The sequence below is a fragment of the Gobius niger genome (genome assembly GCF_951799975.1).
Source record: "Gobius niger genome assembly, chromosome: 1".
Classification (NCBI taxonomy): Eukaryota; Metazoa; Chordata; class Actinopteri; order Gobiiformes; family Gobiidae; genus Gobius; species Gobius niger.
Genome location: NC_136852.1, coordinates 66,516,138 through 66,540,053, shown reverse-complemented (window position 1 = coordinate 66,540,053; position 23,916 = coordinate 66,516,138). Strand labels below are relative to the sequence as shown.

The following is a 23,916-nucleotide window of genomic DNA, read 5'->3' as shown; positions in this document are numbered from 1 at the left end:
CTATACCCAACCTGTGGCATTGTGGTTATCAGAACAAGGACAAACTGGATAAGCTGCGGGGCCAGGCTGAAACTTTCTGCTACAGACTGGGCCGCTACCGCATGCCCTTCGCATGGGCCATGGTCAATGTCATGGAAGTCATCTCCACTGCTGCGGCCTCCATGGACATGCCCGACTCGGACAGCCTAAGAGGAGGCACGGGTTTTCAGCCACATAACATTCATCCATCCAGCATAGTATTTGAAGGGCCTAGTCTGGGATGTATTTTGACTTTAATGTATTCTTAGGCAAGTCCAGCAGCATAGACCGCCGGACGCAGTTCCCCAGAAGAAACTCGGAGCGATACAGCACTATGGAGGATCAGTTTTGCAACATTTCTGCCTTCAAACCGGCAACTATCAACATCAGCACTATCTTCAAACAGGCAAGCATTCCCAACAGAAGTTCACTACAGTGTTTCAGAAAGTTGTTTTTGTTATTTCTGTCTTGAAATATAGCAATTTGATTCTGCTAATCATACAGTATACATGATTTCTACACGCTTTTCAGTCATGTGAATTTTGTTGTTATGGCGGTCATTTTGAATACCGAAGTAGAATTATGCAGTACTACAACATGTAACAATATCTCTACTCAGGAAAGACAACTGATTGACAGTGACATTTCATAATCATTGCTCAAGAAGATAACACTAAAAACACGGCCTCAGAGAGTGCACCTTTATGTGAAGAAACCAGCAAATCACTGTTTAAGGTGTTAGCATGCTACCGGTTAGCGTTTAGCTTCAACAGCTCAGCTCTCCAAGAGAAAGCCCTGAACCACACTCCAAACATCTAGCCCTGGATACAACATGCTGTTACTGATGTATTTCCCCAGTGTTCATAGATGTGAGCCACACATGTGTTTATCGTGTTGAAGTCATTGACAGTTGATTGAATCAGCTGTCAATGGTTGAAGCTAGATGCTAACCGGTAGCATGCTAATGTCTTGAGCAGCTTAAACACTGACTCTGAGACTGTTCACATGACAAACTTTGAAAATCACAGAGAAAGCTCTTCTGTTTCCTCGTTAATTTAGTCTGAGGAGTGAAGCAGATCTTTAGTAAATCCTGCTCTAGCTCCACAGACGCCGCTGCTATGTCTGTGCCACATTTGCTGGTTATATCACATAAACGTGCGTCTCTGGGGCCGTGCTTTAACTTATTTAACGTTATCTTCTTGCGCAATGATTACGAGTACATAAAATTGCCACTGTCAGTCAGTTGTCTTTCATTTATATCCTGAGCAGAGATATTGTTACATGTTGTAATACGGCATAATTCTACTTCGGCATTCAAAATGGCCACCAGAACTATACGTGATGTCATTGGAAACGCATGTATACATCTTTTGAAATGCGTACTGTTCATTTTTTCCAGGAGGGCGATCGCTTGAGTGATGAGGACTTGTTGAAATTTCTTGCTGATTTTAAAAAGACGTCCAGAATCAAGACAATACCAGGTTTCTTTATGTTTGTTTTGTTTACAACATTACAGCCCTTAGCCTAGTAATGAACTATTATAAGAATATAAACACATTTGATCTAATTTAGGTTCCATCAAGCTGGACATGTCGCCGATTCACGACACTCCTCAGGCCTGCTTGTCCACAGAGCTTATCCCTCTTGTTCCCGTGGCTGAGAAAAACGTGCGACCGGTCAAAGAAGTGTTGGAGTTCCCGTCCAGCGAGGTCTACGTCCCGCACAATATTTATAGGTTTGTAACATGACTGTTAATTTTTTCATTTATCTCCCACTTTACCCTTCTTAAATACATTCATGAAAGGTTGAAAGGTAAAATAAGAAATGAACCTGGATTAAAGGTGCATTAAGCAACTTTTTTTGTGATCATTTCAATCATGATGATCTCTACAATGCTCCAGGATCAATGCAACGCTTCAGGGTCAATTGTTTTATAGATTTTCTTGTGAGATGCTCCGACAGCAGAGAAAACCTTCCAAACAATAGACAACAATCCTGGAGCATTGTAGAGACCACTATGATAGAAAGTAAATGCACCATGCTGACCACTCGTACAGCCACGGTCACGGAAAAGTCAAACATGCACAAATGTAAACTTTTTTTTCCACATAAAAGTTACATAATGCACCTTTAACCTCTGACCCCCCACTTTAACCAAGCATATTTACTCCAGTTCGACTTTACCTTAATCTAAAAGCTTCTCTACTGGAGAGCTTGGCCAGTGTAACGCCTCAGTTGAAAGCTCAGGCCTACAAAACTGATCGTTGTCGTTGCGTTTTTATCAAATCTTTGAAGCGTTTTTGTCTCTTTTCTTATCGCTTTTATTGTGGTGTTTTTTTGTCCTTTTTTTGTTGCGTATTTATCATGTTTTTGTCTGTTTTTTTGCCTTTTTTGTCACGTTTTTGTCATGTTTTTTTGTCACTCTTTTGAGGCTTTCATGTTTGGCTTTTGGCTTTTTCTTCACTCTTTAGCCGTGTTTTTGTCGCTTTTTCACTGTGTTATTGTTGCTTTTTCATTGCTTTTCATGAAGCTTTTTATCATATTTTTGTCAGTTTTTTCGCATTTTTGTCAGTTTTTTGTGGCTTTTTTGTTGAGTTTTTGTCACGTTTATTGTCACTCTTTTGATGCTTTTATGTTGCTTTTTAATCACTCTTTAGTCGTGTTTTTGTTGCTTTTTCATCGTGTTATTGTTGCTTTTCCGTTTTTGTCACACTTTTGCCACTTTTTTGTTGTATTTCATCTTCGCTATATTGACGCTTTTTTTCAAGAAGCTTTTTGGATCTGGGTTAGGCCGAACTGCGTAAAATGTGCTCGATCCTGGTGGAATATTACACATACATATTATACATATACATATTACAGTCATTTGTATCCTATATTTTCTGTACAGGGCTACAAGTTAAACACCACTGTGCCCCTAAACTGTTTTTCTACTTTACGTCATACCTGCACTTAAACAGTCCGCAGTGCAAACAGACTTAAAAAGACAAAAGCTTGGCTGACGGAGTAAACAGGTCTCTCTGCATGTCACTACAGCTAATGTCACTGCAGCGATGACGCGATAAAAACAAACCCAAAAAAGCATTACTCAAGAGCTCATTGCTTCATCTTCACAGTCAAGTCTATTTCCATGCTTTTTCTGTTGCTGCGCATTTGCAAAAGAAAGGTGTGGTAACAATTGCAAAGAATTTTAAATAAGCTACACACGGGTGACACGCACGAACATGTCCGGTCGATGTAATTACATGCTGACATCATGACTTTGTGGAATCTGTGGCATTTGACAGCATTCAGAGCAGTAAATGAGAAGGCGTTTGGGCAGTTCATGTGGCTTTACAGTCACTTAATTACCGTGCACCAAAAGCGCCATCTAGTGTCTGAAAGTGGAAGTCTAACAAAGTGTTGTGTACCTGTTCTGTAGGAATTTGCTGTACATCTACCCACAGAGGTTGAACTTTGTAAACAGACTAACATCAGCCAGAAATATCAGCATAAAAATCCAGTTCATGAGTGGAGAGGATCCAACCAGCTCCATGCCGGTACGTCAAAATAAAATGTATTGAAAACATTTTTTTTTTTTTAAACATTATCAACCTCAACAATACTTAATTTTCCAGGTCATCTTTGGGAAATCAAGTGGTCCCGAGTTTGTCAAAGAAGTCTACACACCTGTGACCTACCATAACAAGCAAGTGCTCCTCATTTGTTTACAAAAATCTCCAGTGTAGGCTCTTTTAATTGAACTTGTGACGTCTTTTGATGTTTTCCTTAGATCCCCAGACTTCTACGAGGAAGTCAAAATAGCTTTGCCAGCACACCTCACTGAGAGACATCACTTGCTGTTCACTTTCTACCACATAAGTTGCCAACAGAAACAAAACCAGAGCGGCAGCTGTGAGAATCTCATCGGATACTCTGTAGGACTTCATTATGTGATAACACACATTCGCAGATTCATGTAGTATTGGGTATTTCAATATTTATGTGTTTTCTGCACCTCAGTGGCTTCCAATGCAGCATAATGATCGACTGCAGGCTGGTCAGTTTTGTCTACCCATTGTTTTGGATAGACTTCCCATGAACTACTCTCTTCACTCAGCAGAGGTAAAGCACATGCTCACAGTCACTCCAGTGCATTACTATTTACCATGCAAAATGTCTGTTAACCTCCTTTTGTCTTTACATTTGATAGAAACTCCCTCCCCAGGTGCCTCCAGTCAAATGGATGGAAAGCCATAAAGGACTTTTTAATCTTGAGATCCAGGCTGTGTCGTCTGTGCACACACAGGTACAACTGCAAACAAGCTTGTGTTGTTGGGGGAAAATATGATGTGTAAGATTAAGCTTCTCCACATATACATAATACAAATTGCTTGCCAGGATGAGTTGTGGAAAACCGGAAAAATCTGCTTCTGAGTCCTTAACCCCCACCTGAACCAAGCACATTTTCTCCAGTTTGGCATTACCCAAATCTAAAAGCTTAAAAAAGAAAGCATCAGAATAGCGTCAGAAACCAGGATGAAAACGCAACAAAAATGCAACAAAAAAGTGACAAAAAAGAGCATCACCAATGGAAAAAAAGCAATGAAAAAGCAACATTAAAGGAATAGGCCACCGTTTTTACATACTGAGATATGTTCGTACCTTAGCTTAGACGAGTTCATTTGTACCTGTCTGGTCTTCACGCGTGCCCTCAGTCACGTAAACACAGCACAGACGCCGTTAGCATTTAGCCTCTCCTCCTCTCCACTATAGCTCCAAAACAGGTCAAGATAGAAGCTACCAAGCTCTTCCACGTTTTCCCTATTTAAATATGTTTACGTGAAGTGTTCCACTACAAAGTATAATTACACAAAATTAAACAATGTGGATTTTCTAAGCGGATAAAAGGGGGAACTATATTGTAAGGCGTAATAATACCAGGAGTAGTTTGGCATCCGCACAGTAAAGTGAAGATATTACTGCGCGGATTTCGAACTACTGGTATCATTACGCCTTACAATATAGTTTCCCCTTTTATCCGCTTAGAAAATCCACATGTTTTAACTGCTCTTTAGTTGAGAAGCTTTTAGATTTGTGTAAAGCCGAACTGGAGAGAATGCCCTCGGTTTCCCCCAATTTCAGCTTTGACTCATGGTTGTAGGACATTTTGAGCTCTTAAGAAATTAAATTGTGGTCTTTCCTCTCTCAGGACAACCACCTCGAACGGTTCTTCACGCTGTGTCACGCTCTGGAGGGCGGGGCCACGTTTCCTCTGCGGGTCAGGGACGAGAAGATCCCCGAGAACAAGCTGGAGCACGAGCTGAAGCTCAGCATCATCTCCCTTTCCTCCTCCAGCCTGGAGCCTCTGGTCAGCTTCCTCCACCTGGTGCTGGACACGCTCTTCACTCTCATCATGCAGCCTATGGTCATTGCCGGGCAGACAGGTGAGGCGCTAACTTGGTCACTTGGGCTTGTGGATAATGTGTCCGACTATGGAATATTTACATGAAAAATCCATAAGTTATAATGAATAGTGATTGGCCTTGTAGTCTGGTGATTAGAATTTCAGCAAAATTTGGAGTTTCGATCCTAGTTTTGTGATAACACATTTTACACAGATCTACATTGATTTCTGAACAAGATGCTTCGAAATACTGCGTCGGAGCCTCTTTCAGTAACATCTGGTCACGCGATTGTCTCGAAAACTGCTTCATTCTGTGAGTTGCGTGTCGTGTCTTAAAGAGGGTCATCGGCTCAGAGCGTCTCACTGAGCTGCCTTTAGCGGCGAGGCGCTAAACAACGAAGGTTTCCTCGTCCATATAGTGATGTAAATCATTAGTCATAGATAAATCAATGTGCTGTATTTCACCCATTTACCATTGGCGAAAGTGGCCGTGGGCCAGAATACATTTTGTATTTTCTTATTCTTTACAAAGTCCTGCTTTTGAACAGATACTAAAGCAGGCGTGGAGCTGATCAGGCGAGGGAAACGTAAGGAGCGCCATCTACAGCAAATAGTGCCATAGCTCTGACCGAATGAAGTAAAAAGATCGAGCATTGATGTCCTGCCTTTGAGCAGCAGAGAGTGACTGAGGCCCCGCCCACTGGAGCTCCGTGAAGCACAGACCCACGTTATAAAGAAAATTACTCTTATTTATCAGCCTATGATTGATTTGATCATCCAAACAGCAATATCAGGCTGCAAATAATAAAACTGCCACACATCTGTTTCTCTTCCACATGATTGTGTTGGTGCTTCAGTCGTGTTTATGAGAAGTCGCGATAATAAAGTTTGTCCACAAGAGGTCAGTGTTCAAAAAGAATGAAATGGCTCAGAGGCTTCAAAGCATATGACACTTTTTTGCAAGGAAAGCCTCAAAGTGTTACAAGGCTTCACTCGCCCATCACTAGTTTAAAGTATAAACTGCAGGGTTAGAAGGTTTTATACTTAGTAGAGCTGCAGATTGCCTAAATACTAGAACTTTCAATTAACATTGCAAGTTGGTCATTTTATACTCACTACTGCCCACTCAGGTCATACGTGTAACTGCAGCTTCTATATTAAGCTTGTGCATGATGGCACTTCGGACCCGAAGTAACAACTTTTTGAGTGACAGTGCAGGATTTTAGAGGCAGTTGTGGTGAACAGGTCTGGGCTCATTCTACTACACCTTAGGACATTACTGGAACAAGTAGGGGGAGGAAAATACATAATTTTAAACTCTGTATAGTCCCTTTAATCATAGCCTCACACTTTTAACCGCCTGTTTTTGTCTTCTAGCCAATCTAGCCCAGATTGCATTTGAGTCGGTGGTGTCCATCGTCAATAGTCTCCACAACAGCCAGGAGCTGAGCAGGGACCAGCAGGGCAGGAACAGCCTCTTGGCCACTTACCTTTACTGGGTCTTCTGTCTGCCAGACCCCCCAAAGGAAATGCATAACTCTGGTACGGACACTCGCAAATGCAACACCGTTTGTGGCTGAAATATTTTTGTAAATCTTTCTTTTTAATGCATTTATTTTCAGGTACAGGGAGCATGATGGCGTCCGTGGAGAGTCGTTTCAGCACTATGGGTCGGGCCACGGCGGCTACAGTTGGCAACATGCTCCTACAGTCGAGAATTCGCAGCAGCAGCAACCCGGACATCCCGGCGCCGCACACCTCTGTGGAGGACACTGAAGTGCAGAACATATTTTTGGCCAAGGTAAACATGCCATTACATAAATAACAAGACCCTTAAAGTCAAAAAGGGAAGTCTGAGCGATGATTAGTTCTGTTTTTGTTTGTATTTCAGTTTTATTTGCTGTTTGATATACTCTCAGTTTGGGATTAAGTTGAAACATTGTCCATAGGCTAATGCTGTATTAGTTAAAAATAATACAAAAGTAGTGAAAATAGCCGGTACAACTTCGTTAGCTGCCGGGTCACTACTGGGAAACACATTTAACATCATATACAGTAGTGTCCAATGCTTTTATATGACTATTTACTATTTTTACATTTATTATTTAGCTTATTTTTATGGGATGCGCCACGAATAAAAAAAAAGTAGTGGTTATAACTTGTAATGACACTATCCTACGCTCTTTTTGTGTCGTGCAGCTCCAAACATGACATCATTCTTATTACACTATGTTAATTTACACCTTGCTGTACATTTCAGTATTCCAGCAGACCAGTGTACATTCAAGTTGTTTATCATGCAAACAGGCTGTAGTATGTAAATATCCCAGCGTGCAGCATGCTTACTCGTGCACACAGACGGCCTCACAGTACATTAGGTAAAGTAATAGGCCGCTAGACAGCTGCTCTAATGAATCCATCCATCTCTTCTAACATGATGGCACTGTCTGCGCTTGTGTGTGTCTGTGTGTCTGTGTGTCTGTGTGTATGTGTGTATGTGTCTGTCTGTGTGTATGTGTGTATATGTCTGTGTGTCTGTGTGTCTGTGTGTGTATGTGTGTATGTGTGTATGTGTCTGTGTAGGGCCACAACAGCCCAGGCAGCAGAATGTCCACCTATGTGGAGGGGAACAACCACCAAAACGCAACAGGGAGCACCAGGCCATCCAGCAGGAAGGTGCAGGAACTCATTTCACCATTTATATATGAGAGAGAGAGTTCATTCATAGTGTACTATTACCAAATCTCCCGCTCTTAAAGAAAAGCCCAATTGTTAAACAAAAAAAATTACACATACATTTTTTATGGCTGTGACTTTTATATCTCAAAATCTGAATATTAGAAAAACCTTAGAGAATCTTGATGCAAGAGTCCAATGTTGGTCTTACACTGTTGCATTTCAAATTTAGACCCTTTATTTTTTATTATTTGGATTTAAATGAAGCGGATAAGCTGACACTTAATCACAGTGCAATCGCATGCTTTCCCCCCTTGTCCACTAGGGGGTAGTACAACACAGACTTTTGCTATGCTTGATGCAATCTCTTCTAACTCTCTATTATTCAACAATCTGACTTCGGAGATATTCTTACTTTTTAAAGAAGTCATGTTGTATCATTACAATAATAAAAACGTTTCATTTTTTATTCCTGCAGCAGTTTCACGAGGAGCTGGCTCTACAGATGGTAGTCAGCACTGGCGTCTGCAGGGAGAACTCCTACAAATACGCATGGTTCTTCTTTGAGCTATTGGTGAGTATTGTCTTATACTCCAAAAATACAGCAGAAGAATGAACTTTAGCAAGAGTGCAAAACAAAAACTTATGAAGACCATGAAGTGTAGTTTGTATGTACCACTTAATTATTCCTTTAATTATTCCTCTTTTATTTCTCTTAAACCTTTTGCACTCACAATACGAGGCAGCAGAGGGAGGGATGGGAGAGGTCAGCTTCAAGACAGCCTGGTGGACGAAGCTGTCGTTAGAACAGTTTTATCTCTGGTTCATGATTTTTATTAAGAAACAGCCAAAATGTTGACTGGACACTATACACAAACAAACAACTTCTATTTGACATCCCTAGAAGATATTTCTCCTACATTAAAGTCTAATATTATTAAATTACTAGTCAATTATTTACACATTCAATATGTCTGGCTTATTCATATCATTCATAGTATTCATAGCATTCAATATCTACAACAAAATGATATTACTATTAACTACAAAATATATACAGTACTTGTAAAAGGATTACTGAGAAATGAGTAACAATAATATCCTACATTACAGGCTTTCTCAGCACCACACATAAGTTCTATTGCTCCCCAAACTCTGGTGACATATTATAGCCACAGCTGCCCTAAAACATCTTCAATTAATTTGAATGGATTGGATTTCATGCTCAAACCACCCAGCCACTGTCCTCCCATTGGTTAACCTCATTACTAGGACTGAATACTTTTCGAAATAGTATTTATGATGATGGTGTGAACCTGCAAAAACACAAAAGACTTTTTCTTGGTAAAAAATGTGTTGTTTCATTTGTCACAGGTAAAAAGCATGGCCCAGCACGTTTCCCAACTTGATAAGCAACACGTCCCCCGGAGAAGCCGCTTTTCCGACCGCTTTAAAGATGACATCACCACTATCGTCTCCGTGGTTACTGCGGAGATTGGCACCATCCTTGTCAAGCAGCAAAAGGTAAATAAGAATAATACAGGATCAGACAATGGTAATTACTGGATATTAGGCTTGTCAACAGCTTTCCCAGATCGGCTCGTACTCGCCGGAGCAGGTGCAGACCCCGTTGTACACGTTGGCAATGTCCTCCAGACAACGGGGAGCTGACTGTGCTAATTATATTTGCCGATGTGGTATCAAAAAACTCGGCTTGCACAGCCACACACTCAGCAAGATCCAATCAGTGTGGCTTACTGATTGCTGTTTGTTGATTGCTGTTGTTTCAGGAGGTAGAACAAGCAGAGAAAGTCAACATCAGCCTGGCGTTCTTCCTGTACGACCTGCTGTCCCTCATGGACCGCGGATTTGTGTTTCAACTGGTGAAAAACTACTGCAACCAGGTGCAGTGGATGTGATATTCAGGACGATTGATCTTCTTTCCCCATGTTGCTGATCTCCCAAAACCTTGCACATCAGAGGTTTCCAGACTTTTCAGGCCACGACCCCCAAAATGACCATGAAAACAATTTGGAGCCTCCACAGTAAAAATGTAGCTTCAATCAAACAGTTAAATATTTCAAATAGGGCTGCTCGATTATTGAAAAAGTAATAATCATACTCATAATTGAAATCATGATTATAAAACGATTAATTGTTGCCTTTGAAAAAAAAAGTCTTTCTTTATTTTATTTATTTATTTATTAATCAAAAAAACTATGCTGAATATTTTCTGTTTTCTGAACAAAAGTACAAATGGTCTCTGTTTCACACCTGCCCCCTGCTGGCCAGCCCGCACACCTGCGCAAGTAAACTGGCCTGATGACATCATCACACAGCGCTGTTTGTTTTTATTTCAGGCAAAAGCATGAGCCATGGCACGTGAAATGCAAAGGGAAAATAATCCCAGTGGCATGAAATAATGCAAGTCTTCTTTGCAAATAAATAAATAAATAATCATATAATCGAATTTCGATTCATTGCGCAGACCTAATTTCAAAGAAATTTTATGTATACATTTTGTTTATTTACTTTCTATTGTATTAATCGTTTTGTGCATTGAGGTGTGTAAATAAAACATACAATTTGTGTATCAGGAATCTCTAGGAATTGTCAAAAGCATCGCAGTAGAGACTTTCCAATATTGTTGACTGGACTGGGTTGATTGTGGCAGGAACATTGTGCTTCTCTCTCGACACAAGCGAGAAAAGAGGCTTGTGAAGATAGAATCTGTATGAAACCTCCTCAACTTGATAAACCTAGTCCTGTTGATAGTTAATCAACTCTACTTAGGTTCAATAACATGATACACGTCAAAAATGCATAGATCCAAAATTTTATATCAAGCCTACAATGCAAGCAGCGACAAAATATATTTACAGTACAGCGTGACTTGTCTACAGAACAAGAAAATATTGCATTCTTGTCTCAATACACATAACCTTAAGCTGTTTGAAATGTAGCAATCTTTTACTCCATAGAAGAATCCCAATGACATCAACAAAATGTCATTGGTTACTCTCTTGGAGCAACAACTACAATGATAATGACCTGGGGATATAAGCAACAACGGGGCATTAGATCCACCTCTTTTTGACACGATTTCATTTCTACATGTTACATTTTTGTTCTGTAATATTTCCTTCCAGATGTCAGCCAAAAGTGTCTCGATGCCCACTCTGATCAGCATGCGTCTGGAGTTTCTGCGGATCCTGTGCAGCCACGAGCACTACCTCAATCTGAGCCTTTTCTTCATCAGTCCAGCCTCGGCCCCCGCCTCGCCCTGTCCATCCATCTCCTCCCAGGTCTGACCACCACACCGCAATCATCGCCTGTCATCGCACTCATTCCCCATACGCTACAATAATGTCTTAGATGGTTGTAATCTGTTAATTTATCTATCATCTTTGTTCATTATATATGGTACAGTACATTATATTTCAATATCTTTACATTGAAGTTTTGGTATCCTCAGTTTCATACCACGTGTCTTCATTTCCTCTCGTTTCAAATGGAAGGCATGAATGTTTTTAACCACTGGTTCAATTCCTCTTTTGTGTTTCAGAGTTCTGGCTCTTGCAGTTTCCAGGAGCAGCAGAGGATCTTGGCACTTTTTGAGCTTTCCCATGATTTCAAACAGCAGCACTATCTGCCTGGTTTGCTCCTGACAGAACTCAGCGCAGCCTTAGACATGGAATCAGAGGGGTGAGATACTGTCCTGTCTATGCTTTCCTTCCTACTTCCAACATTCATTATCATAAGCCGTCATTGAATCGACAGTGCATTCAGAAAGTTTCCAGACTTCATTGAATCGGTGTTATTCGTTATTGTTGCTCCCGACAGGGCCAAAGTGCAAAGAAAGGCCATCAACGCGGTGTACAGCCTCTTGTGTTCTCATGACCTGGACCAGCGCTGTATGAAGCCTGAAATCAGGGCAAGAATGGCTGCTCTCTATCTCCCTCTTGTGGGCATCATCATTGACTCCACCAACTATCTGGACTTCACTGGTACAGTTCACACACAGCCAAAGTCTTGTAATTATGATAATTTTTCAGTGAATGATACTGAGTTTAATGTCAGAGAGCTTGCTGCAGTTCATCTTCGATTTCCTTGTTATTAGAAATATATACAGTATGTTCTGAGAGTGATTAGCCCTTGAAAGTTGAAGTACTTTACTAGGGTAAAGTAAGTAAAAGTTGAGCATTAGAGTGTGTAAGACCAACTATTCTAAGCTTCTTCCTTGTTATGATTGTCATGGTTTCGTCCTATTTGTTTGTGTTTTCATCATGTTTTTGTTGCTTTTTTGACATGTTTTGGTATTTGGTGTTTTGGTTTTCGTATTTTTGTGGCTTGATCACAGTAACATCACAAAGAAAAAATAAATAAAATGTGTCCAAGATGCAACAAAAACGTGACAATAAAGTGAAAAAAAAAACTATGAAAATGTGGTAAAAATGTGGCAAAAAATGCAAAAAAACAACAACCCAAAAAACAAAAAAAGCAACAAAAACGTGACAAGAACGTGACTAAAACGTGATAACAAAACAAGGAAGAAGCTTGATGAGTTATGTTGGTCTTAGCTTTCAAATGAGGTGTTTCACTGGCTGTGAGCTCCAGTTGAGAAGAGGAAGAGAAACCTGGAGAAAATGTGCTTGGTTAAGGCGTGGGTTAAGGAGTTAATAGATACATTGACTACACTGAACTGGATTAAAAGTAGACATATTTCGAGTTTTGATTTAAAGCTGTTATTTCTGCCTTGCCTTCATTGTGTCTTTTTAATTTAATACATTTGAAAGCAGATAGTTAATATCGAAGAGCCTTTCTGGAGGGGTATTGTGCAACATCGACTTTTTAGAGCTTGCTACCATGTCAGTGTTCTGTCATCAAAAACATACCTGGAGCTGTGTTTCGACCCACTCTTTGAGTCATCTTTGAATCTTTCCCAGAGGCCACTCTTAGGGTTGGCAGCTCCCATAAAGCTCCTCTTGAGGTCCTATGTATCCTCACCTTTCGATCTCTTGCTAAGCTTAAATCATTCATGGTGAGGTAAAAACACTCGCCATAGCTCCACTTCTCTTTAGTCTTTATTGAAACAGTTGCGCTGCAAAGGGGAGCAAGAGGAGGGGGGTGGGAGGGGCTGACTGAGATCTCGTGAAAATCAGGAAGTGAAACTACAGAGTATTATGTTTCAGATGTTTTAGATCAGGGGTAGGCAAGTTTGCTCGGTGGAGGGCCGGTTTTCTTCATCGTCAAAAGACCAAGGGCCGGACCCTCCAATTGAAGCAATTGAAGTAAAGCATCACTTTCTACATATGCCAGTGTTGTACATCAAATACACTGTAAAAGTCTCTTTTAAATTAGATAAATTACTTAAAATCACTTGAATGAAGGGTTTTTTTTATGTTAAATTTGAGTCGGTTTGAAGATTAGATAAAAACGTTAATGCCAATGGAACAAATAGAAATCCCACTGGAAATCAGGCAAATGAACTTTTACTGTATAAAATGTTTATTATTCACAAATTATACAAAATAATCTGAATTAAGAAAAATCTTGTGCTTTTTCCATTGGCAAGAATAGGTTTTATCTGCTCTAAGGCCAGACCAAATCTACTCAAACTTTAGATTTAATCTCTTAATTCAAGTTGATTTAAGTCATTTCTACCTATAGATGATTATTCTTTTAGGATTATGGTCTAAAAGGGTGCTCTGCCAAGACATTTTAAGGAATTGACAGTATTTTCCACATTTCTAGAGTACTTTAACAGGCATTTGATCTCTGATTTGGGTCATAATATTTCTCAAAATCATCTCGAGGGCCAGAGTTTGGTGATGGAGGGCCGGTTTTGACGCTGCCTACCCCTGTTTTAGATCAATATTGCATTTTCTAACCAACAAAGTGTAAGATAGTGAGAAAGATGTGTTACCAAATACCTGCAAAGTTACCCCCTTATGTATCTGTACGTTTACTTCACCATTTTGTCAACAAAGATGCTGCAATTGGCCTAAAATTGCCATTACATATGATTTCAACTTTAAACCCGACCTCTTTTGCATTGTTTCCACACATAATTTCACTGTTAATTTCTGTTACAAGATCAGGTCTGTTCTAAATAAATGACCCTTACTTGGTTTGACCTTTTCCATCTCTAAACTTAACAACTAAAGTTTCCTCGCAAACCTCTTCTCCTCTTTCTGTAGTTTGTGACAACCGAGGTGGGAAAAACAAGTCGGGGGGACCTGAGGATGACCTTGAAAATGTCCCGCCCATCAATCAGTCTGTTGCCATGGCGATTGCCGGGAACCCCTTCAACACGCTCGGGAGAAATGTCCTCGTTTCCATGGCGTCTATGGTAAGTAATGTACATTGATTGTATGAATGTGGGTGATGAGGTTACGTGAGTCGCTTTACAGTTAAAAAAAAAAAAAAAAACTTGAGAATTGCTTTTATGCGGGTGTTTTTCTGCACGTGGGCGATTGTATCTCTGAGTGCCAGGCTCTTAACAGGTGAGCAGCGCTGAGGTAGACTGATTAGCTGTCAAAGCCGCGCACACACTTCATCCATCGTGGAAAAAAATAGTCCACGACGCACGCACGCTCACACTCACACGGGCACAGGAAATGTTTTATGGGCAGACTCGGCCATCATAAGTGAACAGGGCTGTCCTCTTTGACAAACACATCCATCAAATGTAGCTACAGCAACAACACGGCCACTTAAAGTCAATGCCGCTGTTCTGCTCTCATATTCCACACCACTCAGACTATTTCTTGCTCTCAGGGGCACAATTTTGCGTTGCACAGCAGGTCGCTGGTTCGGTTCTTGCTCATACTGTGGCTTGCATTTCACTGCAGAGATGAATGCAACAAGGAAAGCGGCTCATTGCAACCTTTGCCAAACCTATAATTCTCATTAATAACTATGTTTTTTCGCAACAAACCTGTCTGACCTGTGCCCTCACTCTGGCTGTAGTGGAGTCTGGCCCCGCTCTAATAGGGGTTAAATGTACTGCAGATTAATTTGGCTTCATTGGTGATGATGAATCGCTGCTATAGTGGGCCACTGCTGCTTCACTGTGTGGCAGCTTTGATGAATGTAGCCATTAACCTCCTAGAGCTCCCAGTGTCCCACCTTCAGCCCGCTCCTGAAGCTCTCTATTTTACAGCAGAGCATGATCTAGCCTACATAGGCATACTTCCCAATTTATGTCTAGTAGAAAGATTAGTAGCATCTTAATAGCAAATTCCCGCCTGCTGTGTGCACAACTCCATTATGAAGAACTGTAGTATTTCAGATTTCAAAACATCTATGATATGCAACGTGTTAAAGCCAGTGTAACATTTCCCCTTATACTGTGAAAACGGTAAACACTTTTCTTAATCCAAATTCTACTTCTAACTTCAACCCAGTGTGGGGCTAGTCCTATGCTAGCAGAGGCTGAATGGTAAAAACATTTGCGTGACTGAGGGCAGTCTGTAAAAACGGTGGCCTATTCCTTTTTCCAAGTACTTCATGTAAATAACCCACTGCAGAAATGTCATGTTCATTTCTGTATCACAATTTCCCAGTTTAGTTGCTTTTATGACATTTCAGCTGCAAACCCTGAATTCTACCTTAAAGTGATAGTCTGTAAGATTGTAAAATCCCCCCTGATTGGTCCTGAAAGCCACTCCTGGTTTGCAAAATGAAGAGAGCAACAACCAAATTTCAAAAGTCAAAGCTCCCTCCCCCTTCTTTCCTGATTGGATCTGACAGGGCAGTTTACAGGAAGGCTCATCTCATTGGTCAAAGCTCTGGCACTGGGGATTCTGATTAGTCTCAGAGATCTGCAAAATACTGTTGTTTGATATTACTTATGTTATGTCGCAATAGATACAGATGGCATCTCTGGAATCGCCCATATATGGTCATGTTTGAAAACAGTTAAGGGGGAAAACAATTTGGAGAAAAATCGAAACTTTCTCTAATTATTCAAAAACTACTTTAACAAATGCTGAAATATGAATATAGTTTTCTACTAAAGATACAAAGACATGGGGAGGAGCAAGGTGGTTCAACAGCCCATAAATACATAAAAAACTGAGAATGCTAACATGATGCTACATGTTAGCATCTAGCTAGCGCTTGCTATGACTGCAGTTTTTTCACTTCTACAGAACAATCTGCAGTGCGAAAATATCCACATGGACCCAATTTACACTTGACTTTATTTGTATGTGATAAATAAGTTCATGTTCCACCAGAAAATGGATAAAAAGAGTGAAAAATTGTGTTTCCCAAAAGATTCTATTGTCCCCCTCGGTGAGGCCACGCCCCCCCTCTATGACGAGATGCCATCTGTATCTATTAAATGCATAAAACATTTAAACTTACAGACTATCACTCAAGTTTATTTGCTGTTCACCGTATTAATATCAGTCTATGGACTGGAGTCTTTAGAAGTTAAAGTTGTGCATACCAGTGTCTGTTTTTGTTTCACCAGCAGGGTAAATCTGTAGCCACGTTGCCTGCAGACACAAGTCGGAACCTACTGGTGTGTTTCTTGTGGGTGATGAAGAACGCTGAGCGAAGTCTGATCCAGCGCTGGACTGTGGACATGCCGCCTTCACAACTCCAAAAACTCCTGGAGCTACTCACCATTTGTATATCCTGCTTTGAGTACAGGGTATGTTTGATGTTTCATACTGACTGTTTTTAACTCATTGACTGCCAGCCATTTTCAAATCATAGAGCTCCCCACTGCCAGAGGTTTTTCAGGATTTTGACTGTTTTTTCAAGACCCACAGAAAATGTAGGTTTAGGTCTATGTCAACCAAAAGAAAGATTAGACACTCTTCTTTCATCTAAAAAAAAGTTTGAACCTCTTTCCATTCTTTAATAATCGTCCATAGTAAATAGGTCAAATCACCCAAAATGCTGTTTTCTGACCAAAAAGCTGAGTAAACGAAAGAGCAATGCTGCCACCTAGTGACTCATTGTGTCACTAGGTGGCAGCCTTAGGCATCACAACTAAGATTTTAACACCAGACATGCTCAAGGATTTGCTGCAGCTGTTCCCATTGAAAAACCTAATTGACGCCTATAGACGTCATTGGCAGTCAACATTCGGATTTCCATTGACTTCTAAAGACGTCATTGGCAGTCAATGAGTTAATATTAAATGCCCAGACATTTTTAAACCCATCATCAGCCATCGCCGTGTTTTAAGCCCAGTCCTTTTTTGAACAGGGCAAACAGAGCACTGACAAAGTGAGTGCCCAGGCGCTACAGAAGTCTCAGCAAGCCAAGATGCAGCTGGAGGAGGCTCTGCTGAAGGGAGCTGGTGCTCGTGGGGAAATGATGAAGCGAGTTGGAGGTACAGCATGACCTTTTCAGAACAACTGGGCAGAGGTTTTCGCATTACTTTTTCTTATATTTGGCTTTGGACAGGATTTTTTCTGCTTAAATGCAAAACCTGTTGTTTGTAACCTAAAAGTAATAGCAGTAGTTGGTGTGTATGAAATATTTTAAGTTTGCGCAATAGAAATAAAACTTTTGTTCGAACAGGAATGGATAAAACTCTGGGTTATGGAGATAACCGACGCTGGAGGAAAGACCTTACGCAGTGGAGGCAAACAAATGATCGACAGGACAAGTACGTTAGTAATGATTGATGCTTTACGATGTTTCCTCCTTATGTCAAATGAGATTATTAGTCGAAGGGTAAAGTCATCTCAACTGTGTACTATATTGATTTCATGTTGTCTTTGTGATACCAGAACAAAAGCAGAGCTGGACCAAGAAGCTTTGATCAGTGGAAATTTGGCCACAGAGTCTAACCTCATAGTTCTGGATCTTCTGGAAACCATTGTGCAGGTGCTGCCCTAGAGACAAACCACATCTTGCTGCATCTTGAATGTAGATATAGAAACTGTAATGGAAAAATATGTTAAAGCTGTCATGAGGATAATACTTGCTCCTGAGGGTGAGCACTTTAATAATGTTAATTCTCCTAGATTTGTAATGTACTTTGGGATATGGTGATGACATTAACACATGTATGGCAAATTCACTGCCAGTCAGAAAAATTGCATTTCGACTTTTTTTCAAAAGCATTTAACTTTTTATGCACAATTCTCTCACTCCACTGAGTTGATATTCGAAACATCTTAAATCTTGAATAACTTTTGGTAACGCTTTAGAATACAGCCCGCGTTCCAGGTGTAAGTACGGGTAACAAGAAAGTAATTACACATGTAAGTACAGGTACTCTTACAATGTTTAATAAGGGGGAACAATGTGTAACAAGGGGGAACAATGTAATAAGGCAGTACAACGTGTAACTACGTGTCAAGGTGTAGTAAAGATATTCAAAGAGCAATTAATGGTATCACAGCTATTACATAGTTGTGGCAAAAGGGAATGTGGTATTATAAATTGTGCATTAATCTTAATGTTGCAGGACAACAGTATTACTGTTGTGAAAGTGAAGACATGACTTCAGGCATTTTTATTGATTGTTGTTTATTTTTTATAATGAGACATCATTGCCTGTAACAAGCAGAAACAAGAGTGAACAGAGAAAAAATAAGCAGAACAGGTCTCCAAAATGATCACACTATCAAAGTGCATATACACCATAAGTACATGTGACATGATGGTGCAGTGGTTGGCGCTTTTGCTTCATAGCTAGAAGGTCCCGGGTTAAAAAAAACAACACATTCCCTTTTGCCACAACTCTCTGATAGCTCAGCATATTAATTGTTCTGTTTCATTCATACTGTATTGGCGGCTTTGTTACGATTGTATGATGTAACTTTTGAATGAAACAAATAAACAAATTAAAATGAATACCTTTACTACAAATTGACACGTGCCTTGTTACACATTGTTCCCCCTTGTGACACTTTGTACTGCCTTGTTATACATTGTTCCCCCTTGTTACACATTGTTTCCCCTTGTGACACTTTGTACTGCCTTGTTACACATTGTCCCCCCTTGTTACACATTGTCCCCCCTTGTTACACATTGTTCCCCCTTGTTACACGTTGTACTGCCTTGTTACACATTGTTCCCCCTTGTTACACTTTGTACTGCCTTGTTATACATTGTTCCCCCTTCTTACACATTGTTCCCCCTTGTTACACATGTAAGAGTACCTGTACTTACATGTGTAATTACTTTCTTGTTACCTGTACTTACACCTAAAACGCGGGCTGTATTCTATAGTGTTACCTAACTTTTTTTCCCTTCTTTGTGTACACCTGAAAACCATCAGGTGTATTGGGCTTTAGTAAATAACTTGGAATGACAAAGCTATTTTTATCTGTCTTAAATCTGGAGAGCTCTCAAATCTTAAAGTGTTAGCCCTTTCTACCCCTTGACAATTTTGACAATCTCTGTATGCATAAGTGATCCCACTCTGCCACTTGCTTACGGGCTCTCACCAAACCCATATATCAAGTCATTACCGACCGAGTGCTTTTGCTTCTTGTCCAGGCGGTGCCACTGGCTGATTGTAAGGACAGCGTGGTCGGCGGGGTCCTGAAGGTTCTCCTCCACTCCCTCACGTGCAATCAGAGCACCACTTTCCTCTGTCACACCTTCAGCACTCTGCGGGCGCTCGTCGTCAAGGTACTCTCTCACACGCCTACAAATGTGTTCTCAAATGCTTGTAGACGTCTCATTATGTAGCAATTCATTTCTTCAGTCCTCTCTCAAATGTTGGTGTTAAAACATCCACTTCCATGTCAGTGTGTATGTGTGTTTTCATTTTATTTGTTTTTGTGCAGTTTGGAGACCTGTTGTTCGAGGAAGAGGCTGAGCAGTGTGCGGACTTGTGCCAGAAGGTCCTCCAGTATTGCAGCAGTCCTGTGGATGAGAACAGGAGCGAGGCCTGTGCCACCCTCTACCTCATCATGAGATACAGCTACAGTAACGCCAGCGTAAGCAAACCTCTTTCCTTCACACTTCAAACAAGAGCCGTTTAGGGCGTTAGTGTTTGTTATGTTGATCCTATAATATCCATCAGTGTTGAGTAGCGTTACTTTTAAAAGCTGCTAGTTTATTATGAAAGCAATGTGTTGTACAATTCTGCATCATCAATAATAAACATTTATTTATGGCCTTTATTAGGGCTGTCAGAATAAATACTATATCGACTAATCGTTCGATAAATAACAGATAAACGATGCATTTTTGGGCTCGATATTTATCGTCTATGCATTTATTAGCATATCCCTCTGTATAATGTAAACTTACATTATATTTCATGTTTGCAGCTTGTGTGGTGTTTTAGGATATGATTATGCACTTTGACAATATCCAGTATCGTCAGTCAATATTATCGTTTATCGCGATACTTTCCTGCCTCAATATATCGAACTTCAAATTAATTATCGTGGCAAGCCTAGCCTTTATTCGTGGATCATGTTTTCTAACACTGAAAGCTCCATTTTACAAACCAAGCTGCCATAGAAGCTAAACCTCATGAACAACAGCTTGTTGTCAGTAAATGCACAAATCCACTTCTTTGAACCTCAGTTCTGTATTTATACTGACACATTACAACAATGGTCTGCTATAGATGCTTCAACATGCTAACATGCTTAAAAAGCCGATAGTTAGCTAAAGATGAACACATTGGACAAACCATGAGCTGGACTGTGGAAAACACATAGATTACAAGCAAAATAACCTACTTTTAACATATAAATGCACTTACAGAGACTATCAATGCTGTAAAGGTGTTCAGTCGTTACTCCTCTTATTCCACTATGGCTATGCAGAATGAAGTAATGGGTTACTTTGTTTAAAAAGTAACTTTTACTAGATTACTATTGCGTTACGTTACTTGTTACATGCAGCCTCTATATGAAGCCTAATATTTTACTTCTTTTATGAAGGTATGTTTACTTTGGTCATTTCTTCTTCTTCATGTAAAAGTGCTCTGATTTGAATTTCCTGGATTTTGTCATGTGATAATCCAGAATTGCTGCACTTCAAACGATGTTTATCACCGCACCATCATTTTGCTAGCATAACATTGACTGAAAACGGTGGCTTGTATTTGACTTATTTTTATTTATTGACCTTTATTTAACCAGGATAGTCCCACTGAGATTAAGAATCTCTTTTTCAGGGGAGTCCTGACCCCAGAGGGGAATCTATTGTACATGTTTTTAGCGGTAGGGGAAACCGGAGTACCCGGAGGAAACCTACGCAGGCACGGGGAGAACATGCAAACTCCACACAGAAAGGCCGCGTCCAGGTGGGAATCGAACCCGGGACCTCCTTGCTGTGAGACTGCTGCGCCACCGTGCCGCCCAATACTTATACTTTTACTAATATTAATGCCTGCCACAATTATGAAGGAGATGACGACTTTAAGAGAACATAAGTCATCTAAAAAAAGATACAAAAATCTGTTAAATTCTACTGTATCTTCAATGGCCATGTCCATTGTTTTCCTCATTATATTAGTAAGGCAATAGAAACATGGAGCACTTTAAGATATCTTATAAACATCTTAAAATGCTCCATGTTTCTATTGCTTCACATAAATTACATTGTCAGCGTCAGTTGTCGACTATAATGTAATTTCCCTTTAAATTATTTTATTAATCTGCGTGTTTTGTTTTTGTATCCACAGCTGCACTGCTTTGAGTAGAAAATTTGAACTGAGTGGTTGAACCTGCTTTCTGAAATGGAGCCAATACTTTCATTCAAGCCACAGGGCAAATGTCAGGCATCTTTTACCTTTCTATTTCATGAAACCCTATGCTTAGGTCTAAGATTGCAGAGGAAATTGCATTTATGTCATATGAAATTGAATTTAGCCTCACATGTGATTTATAAATTACCCCGATTTATGTCATAATGCCCTCCACGCAGACAGGGGCAAGAGGATGCTCGGTCACATCCGATCCCATCTTTCCCACTCTTTCCCTCTCCGGCTTTAATGCCTTTTCCATGTCTATTTCGAGCCCGCCGCAGAAAGTTTCAGTTGAAGGATGTGTCTCTGAGAAGGGAATGGAGAAATTTGTCATTGTCTGCTTCCCTATGTTCCCTCCCCTCTTTAACTAATGACAGCCAGACCTCTGGAAGTGTATAGCTTGGTTCTCAACAATATATATATATATATATATATATATATATATATATATATATATATATATATATATATATATATATATATATATATATATATATATATATTACTAGGCCTGTCTCCGTATATCACTATACAATGAAGAGTAATATTGAAGTATGGCTGCAAAAATATTGGCATTGAAATCGCAATTTTAGTCTCAATTATTGACTAGCAGCGTTTTTGCTTCAGTAATGTGGGTTTGATTATTCCTCATTATGCAGTGATTAGAGCACATTAGCTGTAGAAGAAGAAACAACCTATTTTCTAAACTGAATTTACATCCTGAATCACACACATTTGTTTGAAAAAGTGAAACTACAGACAACGCAGACATAAGCTACTAAAGGAACAAAATAAGCAAAAAAACAGGCACTTTGTTGGTGTTTACTCTTCCAAACCATTGAACAAATGTGTTTAATGATTCATCCGGAAAGTATACCGACCTCACGTACAGCCGTTGTGTTAGGGCTGAAAGGAGGAAGTGAGAAAAGATGGTGGAAAGGTTTGCCAGAGGGAAATGATTGGATATTATTTGAGTTTGCTTTTTCCTGCTCGCTCAATAACTGCATTTCAGTCAATATTTCCCGTATTTACTTTCATAGATCGTAATATAAGTCACATGCAGAAGAACGCAGTTTTTTCTCCCCCGTGTGCGTGTCCCGCCGCCTGTTTGTTTACATGCTGTATACAGAATGAACTAGGAGCTAAATTAGCGTAGCAGCTCCATGAGTCATACATACAGAGAGATTAGTGTCTACTTCAGATTTTTTTAAATTCATTCTTACCCAACCCCATCTGTTAGTTACTGCTTACCATCATGCACCAATTTCAGCTTCAATAGCTTAATAAGATTGTTGAAGTAGACAGTAGTATGGCTGACTGGGATGTAGGGCTGGGCAAATACCCAAGATACAATATGTGTCACAGTATTTCAACAGTATAGAGCGTATCCAAGTACTGTAAGTATTGTGATTTTATTTTAAGTATTGTTAATTGTAGCACTTCACCACCCCGAATAACTAGTTAAGTTTCTGATTGCTTGAAGCCAAATGATAACCTGACGTTTATGTTTGCATAGAGGAATGATCTACCCTGTCCTGGAGGAATTTTTGAGTGATTGTGAAGATTGTGAGCACTGTACCCTAAATCAGTGGCTCCCAAAGTGGGGATTGGGATCCTCTTAGGGGTGGGTCGCGGGACACTGAAAGATGATTAGAGACATGTTTTTTTCTGACTGAATTTTAGTGAAATTAAAGTAAAATACAGTATCCAAACTCCAACCAGACTGCACCTTAAAGGGACTAGATGCAAGTTGGTCATTTTTATACTCATTATTGCCACTTCAGGTCTTAAAGGAATAGGCCACCGTTTTTACATACTAAAATATGTTCTTACCTCACTTTAGACGTGTTAATATATCCCCGTCTGGTCTTTGTCCGTGCGCTCTGTCACGCAAACGGAGCACATACGCAGCCTCTCCCACATGTCACATAGCTCCGAAAAAGCTCACGATAGAAGCTACCAAGCTCTTCCACGTGTTCCCTATTTAAATAAAGTTACGTGAAGTGTTTTCATGCGAAGTATATTTACACAGAAATGTAACATGTCGATTTTATAAGCAAATAAAAAGGGGGACTATATTGTGAGGCGTAATGATACGAGGAGCACAGCGTCCGCGCAGTAACTCCTAAAGGTTATTGACGGA

General features: G+C 40.1%; 1 protein-coding gene across 1 annotated transcript in view; it reads left to right on the top strand.

The window, feature by feature from the left end:
- The window catches only part of dock8 (dedicator of cytokinesis 8), an 82,498-nt gene that overhangs the window by 32,445 nt on the left and 26,137 nt on the right, over nucleotides 1-23,916 (top strand). Inside the window, exons 11-36 of the mRNA XM_079553156.1 lie at nucleotides 33-195; nucleotides 288-424; nucleotides 1,418-1,499; nucleotides 1,591-1,753; nucleotides 3,440-3,557; nucleotides 3,636-3,706; nucleotides 3,791-3,935; nucleotides 4,021-4,122; nucleotides 4,211-4,306; nucleotides 5,210-5,444; nucleotides 6,782-6,946; nucleotides 7,027-7,205; nucleotides 7,988-8,080; nucleotides 8,559-8,654; nucleotides 9,455-9,604; nucleotides 9,871-9,984; nucleotides 11,230-11,385; nucleotides 11,646-11,785; nucleotides 11,924-12,087; nucleotides 14,281-14,432; nucleotides 16,563-16,745; nucleotides 17,309-17,435; nucleotides 17,627-17,714; nucleotides 17,839-17,935; nucleotides 19,559-19,693; nucleotides 19,852-20,004. Coding sequence (XP_079409282.1) covers nucleotides 33-195; nucleotides 288-424; nucleotides 1,418-1,499; nucleotides 1,591-1,753; nucleotides 3,440-3,557; nucleotides 3,636-3,706; nucleotides 3,791-3,935; nucleotides 4,021-4,122; nucleotides 4,211-4,306; nucleotides 5,210-5,444; nucleotides 6,782-6,946; nucleotides 7,027-7,205; nucleotides 7,988-8,080; nucleotides 8,559-8,654; nucleotides 9,455-9,604; nucleotides 9,871-9,984; nucleotides 11,230-11,385; nucleotides 11,646-11,785; nucleotides 11,924-12,087; nucleotides 14,281-14,432; nucleotides 16,563-16,745; nucleotides 17,309-17,435; nucleotides 17,627-17,714; nucleotides 17,839-17,935; nucleotides 19,559-19,693; nucleotides 19,852-20,004 — 3,504 coding nt within the window. The remainder of the gene's footprint in view (nucleotides 1-32; nucleotides 196-287; nucleotides 425-1,417; nucleotides 1,500-1,590; nucleotides 1,754-3,439; nucleotides 3,558-3,635; nucleotides 3,707-3,790; nucleotides 3,936-4,020; nucleotides 4,123-4,210; nucleotides 4,307-5,209; nucleotides 5,445-6,781; nucleotides 6,947-7,026; nucleotides 7,206-7,987; nucleotides 8,081-8,558; nucleotides 8,655-9,454; nucleotides 9,605-9,870; nucleotides 9,985-11,229; nucleotides 11,386-11,645; nucleotides 11,786-11,923; nucleotides 12,088-14,280; nucleotides 14,433-16,562; nucleotides 16,746-17,308; nucleotides 17,436-17,626; nucleotides 17,715-17,838; nucleotides 17,936-19,558; nucleotides 19,694-19,851; nucleotides 20,005-23,916) is intronic.